At 37.1% G+C, this 20,453-nt stretch overlaps 1 protein-coding gene and 1 pseudogene across 2 annotated transcripts in view; one reads left to right on the top strand and one right to left on the bottom strand.

Annotated features, from left to right (window-relative positions):
- TMC1 (transmembrane channel like 1) overlaps positions 1-20,453 on the top strand; it is a 261,833-nt gene that overhangs the window by 149,926 nt on the left and 91,454 nt on the right. For both annotated transcript variants that reach the window (XM_024252337.3, XM_063714120.1), the window contains 2 exons: positions 12,968-13,058; positions 15,302-15,383. In XM_024252337.3, coding sequence (XP_024108105.3) covers positions 12,968-13,058; positions 15,302-15,383 — 173 coding nt within the window. The remainder of the gene's footprint in view (positions 1-12,967; positions 13,059-15,301; positions 15,384-20,453) is intronic.
- LOC112134942 (ubiquitin-ribosomal protein eS31 fusion protein-like) lies at positions 14,010-14,527 on the bottom strand (annotated as a pseudogene).

Genomic DNA, 20,453 nt, shown 5'->3' on the forward strand with positions numbered 1-20,453 from the left:
ACTCGAATTCTATTAGCCCTTTAACATCCATTTGAATTCTTATCTCATCTGCAATATCTTCAGCAACTCTCAAGCCTCCATTGTCCTCTCCCTTTTCACTTCAAGGCTGTCTTGCATTGTTATGTAACTATTTCATGGGCCTAGATCTCATTTTTCTTAATAAAGTTGAAGCTGTAGAAAGGAATTTATATATTTCCTTGACTTCTTTTAAACACTTAACACATTAAGAACATAAAATATACCCAGTAATTATTTTTAAAAAAAAGACTAAGTAAAAGGGACAATGAAAGAATAATAGAAATAAAATGAATTTGTTTATCAGCCAGAATTTTGGGTGGGTCCTCCTCATAGCCATGTACAGCAATCTATAATTTCAGTGCTATTTCTACTTATTTGTAATAAAAATATTCCCGCAGTAAAGGGGCAAGGGGAAATTCCACCATTTTGCACCATTTTGGTGATTAGAATTGTTGAGGTATGGTTTTAGACAGAGTTTCCTTCTTATTCTTGGGCTGGTGATTTTAAGATTCATTTGTGGGTTTTAGGTCACATTCTCCCCAAATCTCATTTCTGCTCAACACAAGAACAGTAAGAGTAAGCTGGGATGCCTTAGGGATATGGCCTGTAACTCTGCAGCCTGCATAATACTATCCCTACCTTCAGGTATTAGTGTTGCTAATAACAGCTCAACTGATTCATTAAAACAAAAGACAAAAAAAAACCAAACAAACATAAAATCATTTTCATAGAGCTTAAAGAGACTATCCAGAGAGACATTTATAAAGTTACCATTATAAAATGCTTCGCACTAAGAAAGAACTCATTAAAATAATTTGGTTGTAAATTGTGTAAAAATTATTTTCCCTCCATCAATTTTAGATTTATTGGCTGGAGCCTTGTAAGTCAGACTGACAAAAGACATATTAACAAGAGAAAAACAACTGAAGTTTATTACCATGTATATCCCTCTTACTCATGGGACCACTCAAGGATGAGTAACTGAAAGAGGAGGTTAGAACTTGAGCTTACATAGCATCTTAACAAAAGAACAATACATTTTTAAAGAAGTGACAACACAAAAGAAAAAGACTTTGACTTTCTAGGATGGCAAATGATGGGAAAGCAAATATATGGGGGAACTAATGGAAAATAAGGACTATTTAGTAAAGCTTGTCGTGCAGATTCCTCTGGTGCCCTCTCTTGACTGATAGGTCTGTAATAGTCTTCAGTGATTAACTTCTGTCCTTCCATGTAAGAGGGTAATGAAAATAATACCTTTATATATTTATCTCCTGCTTTTAGGCAAAGGGGGAGAGCAGAGAGCTTTTCTTGTATCTGCTTCTTCTTGATTGCTTTCATCTTGAAATAATCTTTATACTATATTTTTGGCATATTTTGGCATAATATGGCACATAATCCTGATATGGCATATTTTGGGGTGCCATATTCTGCTACCCTCCAAATTGTCTCTACCCTTCTATTATCTTAGCAGATAATAGTACAACCTCCCAAATTTTGGTTTCCTTCTGTGAGGAAAACACAGTTTGTGCTGTGACCAGTATTGTAGCTCCTAGGAAACCTGTGTGGTCTCCTCTCTCTTCTCCCTGCTACTGTAATACTAACAAAAAGAATGTTTAAACCATAAATTGAATCTTAAAGCAATCAGGTACAAATCAGAGTTAGGAAAAGTTTTAATCAGCAGGTAGAAAAAGGATCTAGTGCGCTTTTATTTTTAAATTTTTCATTAAGCCACTAAAGCCCAGCTTGTTATTTTTCCCTTGTTTCATCTAAAATTACCTTAAGATGCCGGCATGACCTCTAGGGTGTGACTAAAATGTGTTTGAGTCTTTATTTGACATTTAAGCCAGCCATGAAAATTAGCATTGTTTTAGAGCTCCAGGGAGCAAAGAAGTCATCCTGAGTCTGAAGAATTTCTGTGGCAGTAACTTGGAATTTCATACAAATTTGACCTGTCCAAGACTTGCTTTAATTATTCACTAACACCAGCATCTGGCTTTAACACATCTCCATGAATATCATCAGAACTAGAGAAAAAAATTCCCTTAAGAAATTTTTGTACATAGATAACTCTCATGTTTGTTGCTAATAAAAATTTTAGAGGTCTTAGTAATCTAAAAAATATGTATTTAACCTGTGAAGTGGTACTATCCAAAAGGAACTATACCAAAATACGTCAGACATAAAAGTTAAGAGGTTATGTAAATGCACATGCAATTCTCTTTTTGCCTGTTCTTAGTTTATTTACTGCTTGTTTTCAGATAGTCAGTCAGCTAGTTACTCTTTAGAGATGTAAGATAAAGTATGGACATGAAAAGTAGTTATTTACCAAAGGCAATTATCAAGTATCAAAACATGCAGGGTACTTACTGCCAGTTCAGGGAGACAACAAAACAATTATATATAATATAGTAGCTTTTTAGCCCAATCTTCCAATAATTCCTTGGCCAACATGCTAAATTTAAGAGTTCTTTGCCTCTTAAATTTGGTAGTCTCAGTAAATAAAATTTGGTTAGTTCTGCAGGGGCAGAAAGATGTGATACTTTGTCCCTATCATAAGGTCATGGACAACACTTCTCTAATGAAAGAGGGTTCACAAGAGAAAAGCATAACACATTTATTTAACCAAAGTTTTATACAACATGGAAGCCTTCAGAATAAAGATTTGAAGACCCAAGGAAAAACTGTCCATTTTTATGCTTAGATTCAATAAAGTGTGAATAGCCATGTAGAAGTGTTATTAGACAAACAGGGAATTATCTAATAGTAATGAACTGAGTGGGGAAACCCAGCAATACCTGTCCAGATTCTTCTTGGCCTCACTGTTGTAACATCTCTTCATCCTCTTGGCTTATTTTGGTATAGTTCCTTTTAGACAGTACTACTTCATAGATAAAATACATATATTTTGATTACAAAGACTACAATTTTTGTCAGCAACAAACATGAGAGTGTTTCTTCCTCCCTTGACCTACTATTGACCAAGACTAGGTCATAGAATTTCTTTATGGCCACCTTCTAGACAGAAAGGTAGAGAAGGTTAGAGTAATAATTCTTGTTTTTATGGCTGGCTTTGGGGAAAAGGGGGTTTTAGTTTCTATGGCCTGCCCTGGGGAAGGGGAACTCTGAATTCTATGGCTGGTTTTGGGGAAGAATAAGGGGTGAGAGGCAGGAGAGCAGGAGAAGGTCAGAGAGACCTTGGCTCTGACGCTGCTACTGAGGCCTTCCAGTGTCCTTTAGTTCAAGGTGCTTGGCATGCCAAAGCAGCACATTCAGGATATCATTTTCTGAGCCCAACAGTTCCATATTCTGCCCCCAACTTGTTGCACATTGGAATTGTTCATGGACTTACAAAAATATTGATGCCATATCCCAGCCCTAGAGATCGTGACTTAATTTAGCTGTCCCCAACCTTTCTGACACCAGGGACCAGTTTCATGGATGACAATTTTTCCATGTGCTGGGGCTGGGTGAGGAGATGGTTTCAGGATGATTCAAGTGCATTACATTTATTCTGCACATTGTAATATATAATGAAATAATTATACAACTCACCATAACGTGGAATCAGTGGGATCCCTGATCTTGTTTTCCTGCAACTATGTGGTCCCATCTGGGGGTGATGGGAGACAGTGACAGATCATCAGGAATTAGATTCTTATAAGGGGTTCACAACCTAGATCTCTCACATGTGCAGTTCACAATAGGGTTTGCACCCCTGTGAAAATCTAATGCAACTGCTGATCTGACAGGAGGAGGAGCTCAGGTGGTAATATGAGTTAGCAATGGGGAGTGGCTGTAAATACAGATGAAGCTTCACTCACTCGCCCACCACTTGCCTGCTGTGCGGCCTGGTTCCTGACAATCATCTGGTCTTCTCACTGGTATTCATTTGTTCAATTAGCATTTGTTGAAATTCATATCTATGCTAGGTGCTAAATTCGTATCTGTGCCAATGGCCACAACCTGACAGTCATCTGGTCTTCTCACTGATGTCCATTCATTCAATTAGCATTTGTTGAAATTCACATCTACGCCAGGTGCTATATTAAGTAATGGGAAATTACTACAAAAAATATAGACCTTGGAGATTCCAGTGCAATGGTAAAAATGGACTAGAAAACAATACACTGGGATAACTACTGCAGAAAGGTCAGAGGTTAAGTCACACTACCTAGGGGGTGGAGGGGATTGTTGGAAGGAAAGAAAGGATCAGGAAAGGTTTTGCAGAGGAGCTGTAGTGTTGGCCTAACTCTAGAACTGAAGATAAAGAAAACGAAGAAAATAGGTGTAGGAGAAGAGAAAGGGTATCTTAGAGAAATGAAACAGCATATATAAAAGCCTGGATGCATTAGAAATCAACTTGCAGCCAGCCTCTCATCTTATGTTTTCTCTAACTTATCTTGTATATCATTGTTGAAACATTTTTCTCACAGCACTGTATTACACCCATCAATTTCCTGCTCAAAAATACTCTGGATCCTTATTAACAACAGAATGAATTCTGCACTGCTGACCTGACATTAGGGCATGCCAGCTCCTCCTCTAAAGCATTTAAATTGTCCTCTTCATTGTCTATCTGAAGACCCCAGATATGTTTTCATCTCTTCATTTTTGCTTATATCATTCCCCTGCACCAGAATGTCCCTCCGACTCCTTTGACCATGTAACTGAATCCTCCCTTTGTTCAGGGTTCCTTGATACCACTCCATCTCTCATCTCAATCTTGTAGCATTTATGTTTACTTTTACTATTCTTGTTTGTTAGTAATTAGATGGTACCCTAAATATTTATCTATATCTTTACTTTTTAATGGAATTGTAAATTCCTTACAGAAAAGCATAGGACCATATTCCTTTATCTCTCTTTCTGCATATGGCACAATGCCTTAAAATAAACAATATTTATTTTTATTACTGATAACAAAACTGAATGACAATAATATAATGAGTTTGGAAAATGGAGAAACCAAGCATTTGCATAATTGCCTAGTCTTTGATCATTGATGCACACTACTTTTACATAATTATAATGAGAGTATACAAATTGTTCTGTATTCTGAAATTTTAGTTGACATTGTATCATCAACATTTGCTATGTAAAATAATAAATATCAACTGGGCAAGGTGGCTGACACCTATAATCCCAGCACTTTGGGAGGCCAAGGTGGGCGGATCACTTGAGGTCAGGAGTTCGAAAACAGCCTGGCCAAAAGGGTGAAACCCTGTTTCTACTAAAAATACACAAAAACTAGCTGGGTGTAGTGGCACAAGCCTGTAGTCTCAGCTACTCGGGAGGCTGAGACATGAGAATCGCTTGAACCCAGGAGGCAGAGGTTGCTTTGAGCCAAGATTGCACCACTGCACCCCAGCCTGGGCAGACAGAGTGAGTCTCTGTCTCAAAAAAAAAAAAAAGATAAATATCTTTGGATAATAACTAAAAGCATCATTTACCTGGTGTGCCAGGTACTGCTTTGCTTACACTGTTTCAACTTTTGTATGTATGTCCTTGTTCCAATTCCATGAGGTAACACTGGTGTTATCCTAGGGAAACTGGGAACACTGAGCTCAAAAAGAGTAGAGCTGTGCCACTTACTAGGTGACCTTGGATACTTATTTTACTTAGCGAATCCTCAGTTTCCTTATCTCTGAGTTGGGGATAATAATGGTTCCCACCTTTCAGGATTTTGACGGGTTGAAGTGAGATGATGGACACGAATAGTGCCTGGCAGATGGCTAACACTCAGTGTGTTTTAGCTCTTGCTGCCGTCACTGTTGCTGGTCCCATTTTACAAGTCAGGAAACTGGATCAAAGGCATTTAATAACTCTCCCCAAATCACACACCTGGTGTGTGACAGAGCCAGGATTCAAACCCCTGTCCCAATTATGACACGAGATAGGGATCACAGAATTTAATACGATGTTGTCCAAGTGTAACATTTTACAATTTAGTGCTACAGAGAACATGTGCAGAGTTTTGAGAGAAAACACAGTCGAATATCTTCAGATCATCTTCTGCTTGGAGAGAAAGATAAATTGAGAGAGAGAGAGAGAGAGAGAGATTCCCAGGGGCCCGAGCTCTCTACAGCAGCACAGCATGGCTGGGGCAGGGCTCAGGATAGAATTCCTGACTGCCTCCTCCCAGGCGGTGTCATAACTGGGGCTTCTGAAGCCCAACACCTGGGCCCTCTCCTTGGGTCTCAAATGGAGGGTTGAATCCTCTCCTGCTCACTTACTAACAAGAACAATTCCCACTTTCAATGGGGTAACAGTCTGAGGGGAAATGGGCTAGGGTTTTGCCTGGAAGTATCTAGTTATTTCTCAACTTTGTAGTTTGGAGACTCAGCATAAAAACTGAAGTCAGCCCTATTAGTACTATTGCTACTAATACAGCCATCCACCCTTATCAGAGGGAATACCTTCCAAGGCTCCCCGTGGATTCCTAAAACCAAGGATGCTACTGAACCTGATTGCTGTCAATCAGAACCTATTCCTGTTTATGTCTTTCACCCACACATTTAATGCCTTTTCTATCTTAACTAAGCACTTATCACACACTGTGGCCATAACTTTTGCAGTTTGAAGTACAACAGAAAAACTAACAAGAATTTCTTTTCCCTTCTTCACAATTTCAGGAAGAGAAGACGTCTTACCATAGATCTTAGCAACCTCAGCATACTTTTTTTTTTTCTGCCCTCATTAGGTTGAGAACTTTCCCTTATTCACTTAAAGGAAGCACTTTGTGGCTTCTCTTTGGCATATCCGAATTGCCAGCATCACTAAACTTATGTTTTGGGGGCATTAAGTAGAATAAGGGTTACTGGAACATAAGCATTGTGATACTGTGACAGTCAGTCTGAGAACCCAGAGGGCTACTAACAGGAGGAGAGTGCAGACTGTGTGGATTTGCTGAACAAAGGGAAGATTCACTTCCCAGGCTGGACAGCACAGGATGGCGTGAGATTTCATCATGATACTCAGGACAGCATGCAATTTAAAACTTATGAATTGTTTATTTCTGGAATTTTCCATTAAATATTTTTGGACTGCAGTTGACTACTTGTAAGAAACTGTGGAAAGCAAAACTGCAGATGAGGGGGAACTACTGTAATAGTTACTGCTTATACTGCTCTTGCTATTTGCCATGGACTAAGCTAAACACATCACATACATTATTTTCTATAATGGATGTGACAATCCTCAGAGTAGCTACTATTATCTCCATTTTATAGATGAAGCAACTGGGCATCTTAACCATTCCAGCTACTGCCATCAGCATTTGCCTTAGGAAAAAAATGTGTTTTGAATAATCACTTCCAGTATTTGGGATGATTTTCAATAATTCTACCAGCCTAACTATGAAGTTATATTATCTAGGAGTCCTCTAGTTCTTATTTTTAATCTTTGTACCTTCGAGTAGCTTCTTACCTCTGTAACTCACTCCCACAGTAATATTTCAGGAGAAGCCAGATTCTCTGGACTATTGGTTAAATTCTTTTAAATGGCAGTGTTTGTTATGAAAAGACTTTTCATTCTTCTGGTCCCTTCACTGGAAACAGCTAGAAAGTACAAGTTTTGATTACAGTTGTCTAAATACCAGTTTTGAAATGTCTTTCATTTACTTGAGCAATAAATTGGTTGCTCAATCATACTATCAAATTGAAAACAAGAGGAAAGGAAAGTCAACCTAACCTAACCCAAAAGGGGAACATGTTTCCTGGGATGAGAATGTGTCAAAGGCAGCATAGCATGACCTAACACTTCTGTGTAATCATGGTTGTATCATGTGTTATAGGTAAATTATCTATTTTGTAAGTTAGTCCAGTGTGTGCTTCTTCAACTAACTGTGAAAGCATTCTTGAAAGACCATGAAACCTTATTATTCTAATTACCAACACAACGGATTGATAAATGAATGATGAGGCCAGGTATTATTGTCATTAAATAGACCTCGCTCAATTATTTATCAATGAGTCTGGGGTTACAGCTCAGAGAGCTGTGCATATTGTAGCACGGTTTGCTTGAGCTCTGAGACCTGAAGACCAGATTACAGTCTTGGCAGGTGGCTTTTGTTGAGTGCAATTCAAGGGGGTGGTACACATTTGTTTCAGTCAGACATTTGGATTGTTTGAGGCCAACAGATATTCAAAGTTTATCCACAAAAGCCTATTTCATTTTAACCATGTAGAAAAATCTCTTTAATTTATTCAGATAAATATAAATGAGTAGGAGAATGGATTAGCTGTAGAAAAACATATATGTAAAGATGTTTTCTTGCATCTTAGTGTTCTAAAGACTCTGTTCTTTATTTTCTTAGATTCTGCTGTCATGGACACTTCAGTGTTCTGTATTGATCAATGTTTATCTTCATATTAGATTTGTTTTTGTATCTTATTTCTAATTGTACAATGAAATATGTTTTCTGGTTAAGAAATATGTTATCAAGGAGGATAGAATTGGGTGACACTAGTTTTTTTCCATCCTGAAATCATGCCAGCTCATTGCAAAGGTCAGCCCTCAAAACAGTATTAAGGCATGCCCTCTCCTTGAGTCTCTGAGACCTTGCAGCCCACTGTCCCTTCTTGAAGGCCCGTCACCTGCAAGAGTACTTTCTTACAACCTATGAGCATCAGATATGGGGGATAAAGAATCTCTTCTTGCTAAACAATTATTCTTGGTCCACCCTCTGCCCCCTGGCTTTATTTTAAACCCATCCCCAACATATCTGATGAGTTGAGTCTAGTAATTCTGTCTTCAGTGGGCTATGGGGAGCAGGGATTAGCTAGAATGGCTATTCAGGGACCTCTTTGGTATAAAACTTGGGGGGGGGTGGGGGCAGGGATCTCTCAGAGAATGAAGTGGGGGATAGAGCATTAGAGAAGAAAAGAAATTCATACCTGAGATTATGTAATAGATAATGGAGTCTGGACTTTGTTTAAAAACCAGAATCTAAGATATGTATATGTTGAGGCTAGGGCGGGGTAGTAATTGAAAGAAATATGAAACTACACCTAGCATCAAGGGAAACTAACAGTAATTGAAGAGACAAAAATAAAATTTGTTTATATTGTTCAAAGGAAAATGATATTTATAACATCTGACAAAAACTTTATTAATGCCATGTAGACAGGGTTCTATATTATTAACTGAGTTTATAATTAATTTTGTAGTGATTTTAATTTGACTGTTACCTTGGCTTCCTTCTCTGTCTCTTAAGTTTTGCTAGTTTAATGTTCACGAGCTCACAAAATTAAAAATCTTGGTAGAAATATGGAGTAGCTATTTCTTTACACCCTGTTTAGAACAAAGTTGTGCTTTCGAATTGACCACTTATCTAGAAAGTGATATAAATCTAATAAGCAAAACTGGATGTCTTTTAAATTATCTGTTAAATACCTAGAGCAGTGGAAATGTCCTGAAAGTGAGCACTTTATTACATTTGAAAAACAAATTTTAATTTTACTACTAAGGAGAATTTACATTTCTCTATTTATATGTATTCATTACTCTAGAGATTAATATGATAACTCCTATGTATACTTAGTTTTATGAATTTCAAAATTCTTGATGCCAAATAACTGAAGTATAGTAAATTCTGCCATAACATGATATACGGGTTCCTAAAAATCCTGACACTATGCAAAATTGGGCAATAAAAACACATTTTACTAAAAAAATGGGGATAGGCACACAATACCTAGAAACATCACTAGTGGCACATTACTAAAAATATGGGAATTTAGTAACAATGACAGCAATATTTTACACATGTTAATTTTTAAGAAATTTACAATAAATATGGCAGTTTACTTTGAAAAAGACTTAACGTTCCCTGTGGAAGTTGGCCTTCAAAAGGGTGCAGCTTGTGAGTTTTTGAGAAGTGTTGGGAGGAGAGTCATTGTTGTCCCAGTTGTAAGCAGGTGGGGCTTTTCTACCTGTGTGGGGAAGTGTGGTAGCTGATGGATATGGTATGCGGATTTTGTGTATTCTTATGCTGCTTAGTTTAGCTGGGTGCAGTTTTCTGCATTTACCTTGTATTTCTTGTGGATAGAATCACATATAAGCAAATCCCAAACTTGTGTTATGATGAAATTGTTCTGTAATACATCAGTCATGTTAGAACAAGGTCATGGTTTCAAAACCAGCATTGCCATAGAGTTGACTGTGTAATAATCCCTTCAACACGTTCACATCTATGATCCCACCTTGTTCTTGCCACCATCTTAGCAAGCAGGGGTGCGATTACCTGACCATTTGTTTGTTTTCTGAGAAATCCTGACCTATTAAAAGTCACACAGTTACTGAGGAAACCTGTGTCAGACCTTGCCTAGGTCTGTGTGAGTCTGAGGCAGGTGTGCTTTCCTCTGAAAAATCAGACACTCATGTATGTGGGACAAAGAGCATCAGAAACATGGGCAAAGTCATAGAGACTGATCCCAGAGACTGGATTAGAACCCAGCTTGCTTGATTTTCTGCTTAGAGGCTTCATTTCACCATTTTAGAAAGTGCCTGCTGGCTGCCACCCTCCCTCCTGTCTTATCATCTCTAAAACACATTGTTAATGCTTAGATAGGATGTGTTTTCTTCATTGCATGGACCTAAAAACCCAGCCATGAGAACTTAGTTTTTAATTTTTGCCATTGCCTTATTGGATGTTTTAGAATGTGCAAAAGGTTTTAGAAATTGTTTTTCAACTAATTTTACCTGCATAGAGTTCGTGTCAAATGTCAGGGTGTTTGACAACAAGGCCAGTCTAGTCTATCAGTTGAGTTTCAGAGAAGATTAATGATAAAGGGTGCAATCCCAAAGTCTGGGAATGACTTTGCTTTCAAGCATTAATTATTGTGGAAAATAAAATTATTAGATACTCCCTTGTCCACATCTACCCCAAACTATGTCAATCGGCTCTATTTCTAGAAGGTTTACATTTATTAAACACTCCCTGTGGTCAATGCGATGGTGAATGTTATGGAAGCTACAACAAGACAAGATATTGTTTCCGCTATCAGGAAACTGATTTGGGAGTTCTGTTTGATGACCGAAGAGAATCTTTACCACTATGCCTATATTTTTATGCCAGAATATGGGTGGGTGCACATGTACAGGTGAGTAATGAGGCTCCACTCCCTAGTATTAGTTAAGTTAGCAGGTGTGTGCTGTTTTTTTTCGTCATTGTGTATTGCAAAATTCTGAGTTTGGCACTGATACTAAGGAACATCTTACAAAAACAATTCCCCACTGACCCTTCTTTTTTTTTCTTTTTGAAACAGAGTCTCATTCTGTTGCCCCAGGCTGGAGTGCAGTGGCACAATCACAGCTCACTGCAACCTCCGCCTCCCAGGTTCAAGTGATCCTCCTGCGTCAGCTTCCCCAGTAGCTGGGACTACAAGGTACACACCACCACGCCTGGTTGATTTTTGTATTTTTAGTAGAGGCAGGGTTTCACCATGTTGGCCAGGGTGGTCTCGAACTCCTGACCTCAAGTGATCCACCCACCTTGGCTTCCCAAAATGCTGGGATTACAGGTATGAGCCACTGTGCCTAGCTAGACCCTTCATTATTAAAAGTTGACTTTGTATGTTAATAGGAGTTTAATTATAGTCATATGTTGAAGGGTCTTGTCTGTAAAACCACATATTCCAGGGGCCACCCAACTGAGGACAGCATTGCACTTGTGGAACCACAATCCAGGCTTGGGTTATCTGTTTCTATCATGACAGAGACTACTCCATCACTTAAACTATATGTTCTGCAGCCTCTGAGAGGTGAAGACAAGCCTGGATTGCCTCTATTTGTAATTTTCTTTTTTGTAAATTTTTTTTGGTAAATAGTTTTTCAAACAAACCACAAAAATGACTGTCCCAGTCAGTTCAAGCTGATAGAACAAATGACCATAGACCGGGTGGCTTAAACAACAGGCATTTATTTCTCACAGTGCTAGGGGCTGAAAGTCTAAAATCGAACTGCCAGCATGGTCGGGCTCTGGCAAGGGCCTTCTCCCAGGTTGCAGATGGCTAGCTCCTTGTGTCTTCACTTAGTGGAAGCAGGGCTAGCTAGCTCTCTGGCCACTACTTATAAGGGCACTAATTCCATTCATCAGGGTTGTATCCCCATGGTCCAATTACCTCCTAAAGGCCCCACCTCCAAATACCATCACGTTGGAGATTAGATTTCAACATACAGATTTTGATAGGGACAAAAACATTCAGTCTATAACAATGATCAAACAAGGTTACAAAAATTGTAGTGTATGTAGCATGCTTGCATTATGTTTTGATGAATTAATGTTTTTTATTATGCATACCAAAGAAACTAATGCAACTGCTGTAAATGTATAAATATTTGGGAGTAATGTTAAAGTTTACATTTAAAGCCCTTTCTGAATGTGAGGCCGAAAGTATTCCTTTTCTCTCTCTTTCTCTTCTCAATCCCATTTACTTTACAGAATGATTTTTCTGTTTTAAGTCATAATTGCTTTTTTTTTACAGGATTAAGTACCAGGTCATTAAGTGTGTTCTATGTCAGTTTGACCTAACCTCTCTGCCCTTTTCTTTTTTTCTAAAGGAATTCTTTGAAAAGAAGAAAAGGAAGTATTTTAAAATAAACATTTGACTGCCAGAATCTGATGTAAACTTCAGATTCAATTCTACACTTGATAGAAATGAAAAGAACTAGGGTTCTCTATTTTGACATTTATCATCAATTCCCTTTCAATGATTCCAGCTGATTACTAAGTGAGACTAAAATATCTTACTCTTCCTGGTCAGCATTTAAAAATTTAAACAAGGATTGAAAATCTCTAGGTTGTGAAATACAGTCTAGATTCACCTGTGAAGGATCTAGAAGAAATAAGACTGCAGACCTGGTAAAATCAAATGTCCACTACTTCTATATTCTAGTCATTGCAACTCACCTCCTTTTATCCCTTACGTTATTTTTATTTTCTCAGGGAGGCAAAAAAATTTGTGAGTGAAAATGAAGGGGCTCTTGGGAAAGGAAAAGGAAAACGGTGGTTTGCATTTAAGATGATGATGGCCAAGGTAGGTAATTTTATAGTTGTCTGGTTTATGGCATATTGCCTCTAAGAAGAACATTGGTTCTTTTCTAAAGGGGTGAAAAAAATCTTACATTTTGTATATATAAAACACAAATACTCATACAGTATATATACAGTATATCTGTGATATTGAAATTTACAGGGGAGATTTAAAAAATTGTTCTTAGAGGAGTTAAAATGAAAAATAAGTCAAGAAATACAGATTTATGGCAAAAGACTTACTTGTGTGACTTTAGCACTTCCAAATATAAAAGATTGCATCCTTTTTCATTTTCATTCACTGGAAGTGAAGGGGTTCTGGTCAGGTTGCTTTTCTCAAAGTATCTATATAATTTTTTTCTACCAGGAATATCAACTATACATTGGACAGAAAATAAGAAAACAATAAATGATATGCTGATACAAATATAGATTTTGGGGAAAGACAGAAAAGCAACTAACATTTATTTAACACTTACTATGTGCCAAGCACTGAATTGAATTCTTTTATAAAGTTATATTTAATTCTTACAGTAAAATAGGAACATAGATATTATTATCTCCTCTTTACAAATGTTATACCAACTGTAAGCTAAATGTATTCCCATAAAGTTTTGTGAATAAAGTTCATATATCCTAACTTTTATATATATATATATATATATATATACACACATACAATAGATTAATTTTGTCTGTTTCTACAGTTTAAATAAATGGAATCATATAGTATCTATGCATTCGTTTCTGGCTTCTTTGATGCAATGTTATGTTCACAAGATATATCCACGTTGTTGTGGGAGTTATAGTTCATTTTTATTCATGTGTTGTAGTCTATTGTATAAAGATGCTGTGACAATGTATTTACCCATTTTATTGTAGACGGACATTTGGGCTGTTTCTAGTTATGAGTAATCTTTTTTTTTGTTCATTTTTAATATTAACTCATACACAATTACTTGTCTTCTGGTTTGTTGAAACAATAATGCAGACATTTGCTACAACAATGACTGTTAAAACGGCTGGCCACAAAATCTCCAGCAATACATTCATCTGAAGGGCATTCTTGATGAAGGTGACTAATTTTGCCATTTTCATCCACCTTATAGTATTTCAGGACAGCCAGCTTAACCTTCCTTTTCTTATGCTTATTCTTCTTTGGAGTGGTGTAAGACTTCTTCCTTTTCTTAGCACCACCATGAAGTCTCAATACAAGATGAAGAGTAGACTCCTTTTGAATGTTGTATCCAGACAAAGCACATCCATCTTCCAGTTTCTTGCCAACAAAGATCAGTCTTTGCTGATGAGTAGAAATTCCTGTTTTATCCTAGATCTTGGATTTTGCATTTTCTATTGTATCCAAGGGTTCAAACTCCAGAGTGATGGTCTTTCCCATAGGGTTTTTAAAGAAAATCTGTGTTTTGGTGGTGGTTCCACTGCAGAAGGCAGATGGGAAAAAAAGCGTGGGTAATCTTTTGAACTTCAGACTTGTCTCATGCTATTATTTAGACAATAGTGCCTGTCCAGTTCCCACTTCATCCCAGTATTTGCATACATGCAAAATTCTCTGCCACATTCTCATTCTTCCTGGTAGTTCTCTTGACCATGGATGACCCAACATTGGAGTTAAATAGAAAGAAGGCTTTTTGCAAACTGATTTTATGACTTGTTTTCTTCTCTTTCAATTAAGCTGACTAATCTGCCTCTACCAGATTGAAGTGTCTCATGTCATAGAACTTACCATCTTGTACTAAACTCACCTATTTGTACACAGACTACCCTAGTAGATCAGAAGGCTTTCAAGACAGGACCTGGAAATAAAAGACAGAAAATAAAATTTATTTTATTTATTATTTTTATTATTTATTTTATTTAATTATTCATATTGAGTCTTCCATACAATGAAAACTAATTAAACACATACCCTGTTCCAATCACCCTATTATGTGCTAATCCCCTGCTTTCTTATTGTCTTATATAATAAATAGCTGTTTCTGAGAGGCCAGCATATTTTCCATAAAACAGGGGGTTGATAAACATTTTTTTGTTGAATTAAATTGGTCTGGGGTTAGTGGAGAACAGGGAAACAAGTGAAACCTACTGGTTTCCCCCTTTGACTAGAAAGTAGTATTTGCTGCCAGACAGACATTTCCAAGCTTATTGCATTGTAATGTTTTGAGGTGGGGGATAAACATCTTGACAAATCAAGAGGTTGGACTTTACTGTTGTACTTGACTTTCTTTTCAGAAATGGGCAAAATTCCTCCGTGATTTTGAGAACTTCAAAGCTGCGTGTGTCCCATGGGAAAATAAAATCAAGGCTATTGAAAGTAAGTGCTCATCAGATCTCAGGTGGAGAAGGTTGTCTTAGAGAAATATCTCATAAGCTTATCAGATGCCTTTGTCAGTTTCTGGACTTTTGGGAAGACTGGAAACAAACAAACAAACGAAAAAACAAATAAACAAAAACGTTGTTTATGCCTGCTTTCGTCACTGTGAAGATTTACTAGCACTTACCAAGGACAATACTGGGGACCCCACTGTCATGTTCTACCTTAGTCCAAAACATTACCGTTCTAACCTGGTTTTCTCTCCTATACAGGGAAGTCACTATTGTGCACAATGACATTGAATCATCTTACTTGGAAGGCAGAAATTTTATTTTGGTGATGAACATGACATTAAGAATATATACTCTCTTGAATGTTAGACAGTAATCAAAATGAACAATGTTTTAAAAAGTGAAGAAGTCTTAGTCTGGGCGCAGTGGCTAACGCCTGTAATCCCAGCACTTTGGGAGGCTGAGGTGCGCGGATCACTTGAGGTCAGGAGTTCGAGACCAGCCTGGCCAGCGTGGTGAATCCCCGTCTCTACTAAAGTACAAAAAATTAGCCAGGCCTGGTGCAAAAGCCTGTAGTCCCAGCTACTCAGGAGACTGAGGCAAGAGAATCACTTGAACCCAAGAGGCGGAGGTTGCAGTGAGCCGAGATCACACTACTGCACTCCAACCTGGGCGACACAGCGAGACTCTGTTTCAAAAAGAAAAAAAGAAAGAAAGAAAGAAAAAAAGCGAAGTCTTAAAACCTCATTTTCAAATCTCTGAAGTAGAATAAGCAGTAGTCATCCAGGAGTTTGCTATCTGAATATTCACATTGTGCCTTTATTTTGTAGAATATTCATAGGAAGGAAGGAAGGAAGGAGAATATAGCCAATCAAAAACCTATTTAGTTCAGTGCTTTAGGCTTAGAATAAGGCAAATAAAAATTTTAAAATATTGTAAATAAAAATAGTAAATTGTTTTTTAAAATAATAATCTAAAAAAAGGGATAACATTTGAAACAATTTTGAGCACAATCTTGCCATATTCTGGTTTCTAACGGTTTCAACTAGGATCTGATTTTCATCCATTCCTCCCTAGATTGGAGGCAGGTTTTCCTGCTGGTTAAGTGTGGCGTTGTATAATTAAAATGGAGGCTCCATAGGGAGATAACACAGCTGATGGATAGCTTGCTGACATGATCGGGCATGTTTTAGGAGTGGCTAACCCTCAGTTCCCTGTCTGTCAATATCAGATGGCAATTATTAAGTGACAATGAATTAAAATACATCAGCTCATTAATTGTACCCCCTTCCACACATTCCCAGTGCCATTTCTTTCTTGCTTTAATTTCCTCCTTAACACTTACTGCTATCTAAAATACTGTATCTTTAATTTAATTTTTTGATGTAATCTTAATTCATTTTATGTTCGTTTCTCCCAATAGATGGGAAATTTAGTTTTGTTCACTCCTGCATTCCACTTGGCACTTAATAAATATGTATTGAATAAAATTACAGACAAACTCTCTGAATGTCTACCAATCTAGGAAAAAAAGAAAGGAATTTAGATACATCAAAAAAGAGAAGACATCATGGATTTCTTAAGTTTCAACTGTACAGCTCAAATGTGGTAGGTTGAGAGACACTGAAAAACAAAAGGCCATTTGGAGCATTACGGTCCTGATACAATATATATAGTAAGAACTCTGAATTTGGTCTTTGCTTTGCTGCAGATTAGCTGTTTGACTTCGAGCCAGTCATTTAACCCCTCTGGACCTCAGTCTACTAATTTATAAAATTATAGGGCTGAGTCTTGATCAGTTGTTAGATAAATCCCAAGAAATTTGTAATTAACGATGGGTAAATATACACATTTGAAAATTATTTTTAAAGCACACTAGAGCAAGTTCCAGCCTATCCTAATAGTAATATCATGCTCATTTGTGTTCCAATAGGCTATAGCCAGTGAAACAAAAACAGACAGAATTATTTTTATTGCCAGAAATTGCATGCAGCAAGAGTTACACATATGACCACCATCCATCATGAGTGTCACAGTAGAAAAGACAGATTGAGAGCTATCCAATAATAACCTTCAGTTATCTCCTCTCTTCTTCTAGTAAATTTGGAAAGCCACACTGGAAAATTGAGGCAAACGTAGATTATTTCTCTTTCCATATATAATTTATGATTTGATTAGTTTGTCATGACTTCTTCACTGTTAATGGTGCTTTGTCTCAACTGTGAAGAATTGAGCTTTATTTTTTATTCTATCAATATTCACCACACCACCATTTATTGAGTACCACCATGAGTCTGATGCTCTACAAACATTATTTCATTTAATCTTCAGTGTTCCTGCAATGTGCACATTAACCTTCCTATTTTACAGTTGTGGTTAAATAACTGTCCCAGAATTAGTAGCAGAGCTGAAATATAAGGCAAAATCTGTCTGGGTTCAAAACGTATGCTTTTCCATGTGTTAGGCTGCTTTCTCCTTTAGGGAAGGTTTTATATACTTTTTCTTTTTAAATATGTTTTTCACCAGTTCCTAAAAAGTATTCTACCAGGCCAACAGCAGGATGAGTAGTTATAGATTTTCTTGATCGTTATCAAGGAATTATTTTTCATTTTCTCATGTATTTACTTTTTAGTGAGTGACTTATTTAATTATATGTTTTGTATTCTATAAGATGCTTAATGTACTGATTTTAATGATAACCATGAGATTTTGGGCTACAGTATTAGTTGAAAAAATATGAAACCTATGTGAGAATATATTATTAGAGCATTGGATTGGACTATCTTATAAAAAGTACCCTACTAAATATAGATAAAGCATGTATCTGTGATTGCCTTTGAAACTGAACTTAATGCAAAATGGGAAGAAATAGGACATGCAATGGATTTTCTAAGAGTTGAGGACTTTTTGACCCCTACCACCTCTATAGTTTGGACAATCTGTTGAAATCTCTGGTTCTCTGTTTCCACGTTTGGGGCTACTACAATATCTACAACATCTTGGGTTTAACTAGTCACTATACAAGGTCATTTCCAGCTGAACATTCTATGATGTATAAGTTACAGTCAGTTTTACATGTATATGTAGGCATGTGAAATTCATTAATCATACTTTTGATTGATAAATCCTCAAAAATTTGAATGCAAAACAGATTTATACTAAGAGGGGACTATATAATTGCCTTCTCAAATTCTTTTCGAAATAAAGTTGGTTAAGTGTGTACCCTACTTATAGAATATATATTTAATTGTAAAACTGATATAAATGCTTTTCTCTTAAATAAATGGCCATTTAATCTTACAAAAGGTTCAGAAGCATCATTATATTCCATTTCAACATCAGAATCATCTAATATATATCTTGTTTAATCCTCAGAATAAGCCTGACGTTATTGATTAACTGAGCAAATACTGGATGCCTAACATGTCTCCTTAGGTATGTTTCTAGGCACTATTGCTACTGCCAAAGACAGCAGAGACTCTACCCTCATTGATCTTGCATCCAAATGTGTTAATATGTGTATGCTTGGATGGGGAAGACAGAATATAATATAAGCAAATAAATAATGACGGTAATTGTGGATTGTAGTAAGTGGCATGGTCAAAAGAGGAGCTGTTGCCTTCCATTCCCAACAGCCTTTCTAATCCACTTTGCCCCACTCTCTGCTCAATATCTAGATAATACTGAGCAAGTATTTTTTAAATGTGGCTTTAAAGGAGTCCAAAATTAACAGCCTTCACTGAGTTTTCCCAAAGCTCTGTCCAATAATTTGCAGTATCAAGAGTGGAACCCAAATTAGAGTCTAAAATTCATACTGTTTCCATCTTGATTCCAGTAAGACCTAGATCTCTTTATTAGTGTGAAGTAGATTCTCACCTGATGACTCCCAACTCTGTTTCACTTAAAAAATAGATTTGATAATTCCTGCCACAGAGGATACTGTGACGTTATGCATCACATGGGAATACTGTGGGGTTTTACTGTCACGTCAGCCTTAAGGGGATCATGCCTAAAACTCGATGGTTGCTCCTGTGGACACATCTTATTCATCTCACTGAACTGCGTATTTTTCTGAAGCAACTGCATGTTTGTACCCCCAGGAAATATAATCTATACCCATTGTGATGCCAACATTATTATTAAGACCATAAATTCAATAATTGAATGTATTTCTAGCTGGTGATTACAAATTTTCCTCAGGATCAAAATCTACTTTTTCCTAATAGTAGATTACATCATCAAAATTATAGTTTCAGAAACCTATTTTTTTCAGACAGGAAATAGCTTTGGATAGGCAACCCAAAGCACAGAGCTTAAACTTTATGTTTCCTTGCTGCCCTAAGGACTCTAGAAAATACAAATCAAATTTGTCACTTTTAATTCCCTACCCCTAAATAGTTCGAAAAAATTGTGCTTCATATTCTAGCCTAACATGATGGTATTTATATTGTAGTCACACAGCAGGTCATTGAATTGGTCTTTTCCCATTTAGAAATACTCATATTTATCTGCTTGTCTTATTACCCATCTATTCAAGAGGAAATGATGTGTTATGACAGACTACAAATTACTTTGCCTTAATAATAAACAACCAGAAAGAGAGTTGAAATTTTAACTTTAATTTGAAAGAAACAAGAATATTCAGAACCAAGAATATGCTTAAGCATAAAACCTCAGTTTAATACGTATCAGAGACTCTGTTTTTGTTGTTGTTGTTGTTTGTTTGTTTGTTTGTTGAGACAGAGCCTTGCTCTGTTGCCCAGGCTGGAGTGCAGTGGCGCGATCTCGGCTCACTGCAACCCTTTGCCTCCTGGGTTCAAGTGATTCTCCTGACTCAGCCTCCTGAGTAGGTGGGATTACAGGCTCCCGCCACCATGCCCAGCTAATTTTTGTATTTTTAGTAGAGACGGGGTTTCACCATCTTGGCCAGGCAGGTCTTGAACTCCTGACCTTGTGATACGCCTGGCTCAGCCTCCCAAAGAGCTGGGATTACAGGAGTGAGCCACCAAGCCTGGCTGAGACTGTTTTTATACATTAAATAATTTACTATAGAAGCAGC

This window comes from Pongo abelii, chromosome 13 (assembly GCF_028885655.2).
Source record: "Pongo abelii isolate AG06213 chromosome 13, NHGRI_mPonAbe1-v2.0_pri, whole genome shotgun sequence".
Taxonomy (NCBI): domain Eukaryota; kingdom Metazoa; phylum Chordata; class Mammalia; order Primates; family Hominidae; genus Pongo; species Pongo abelii.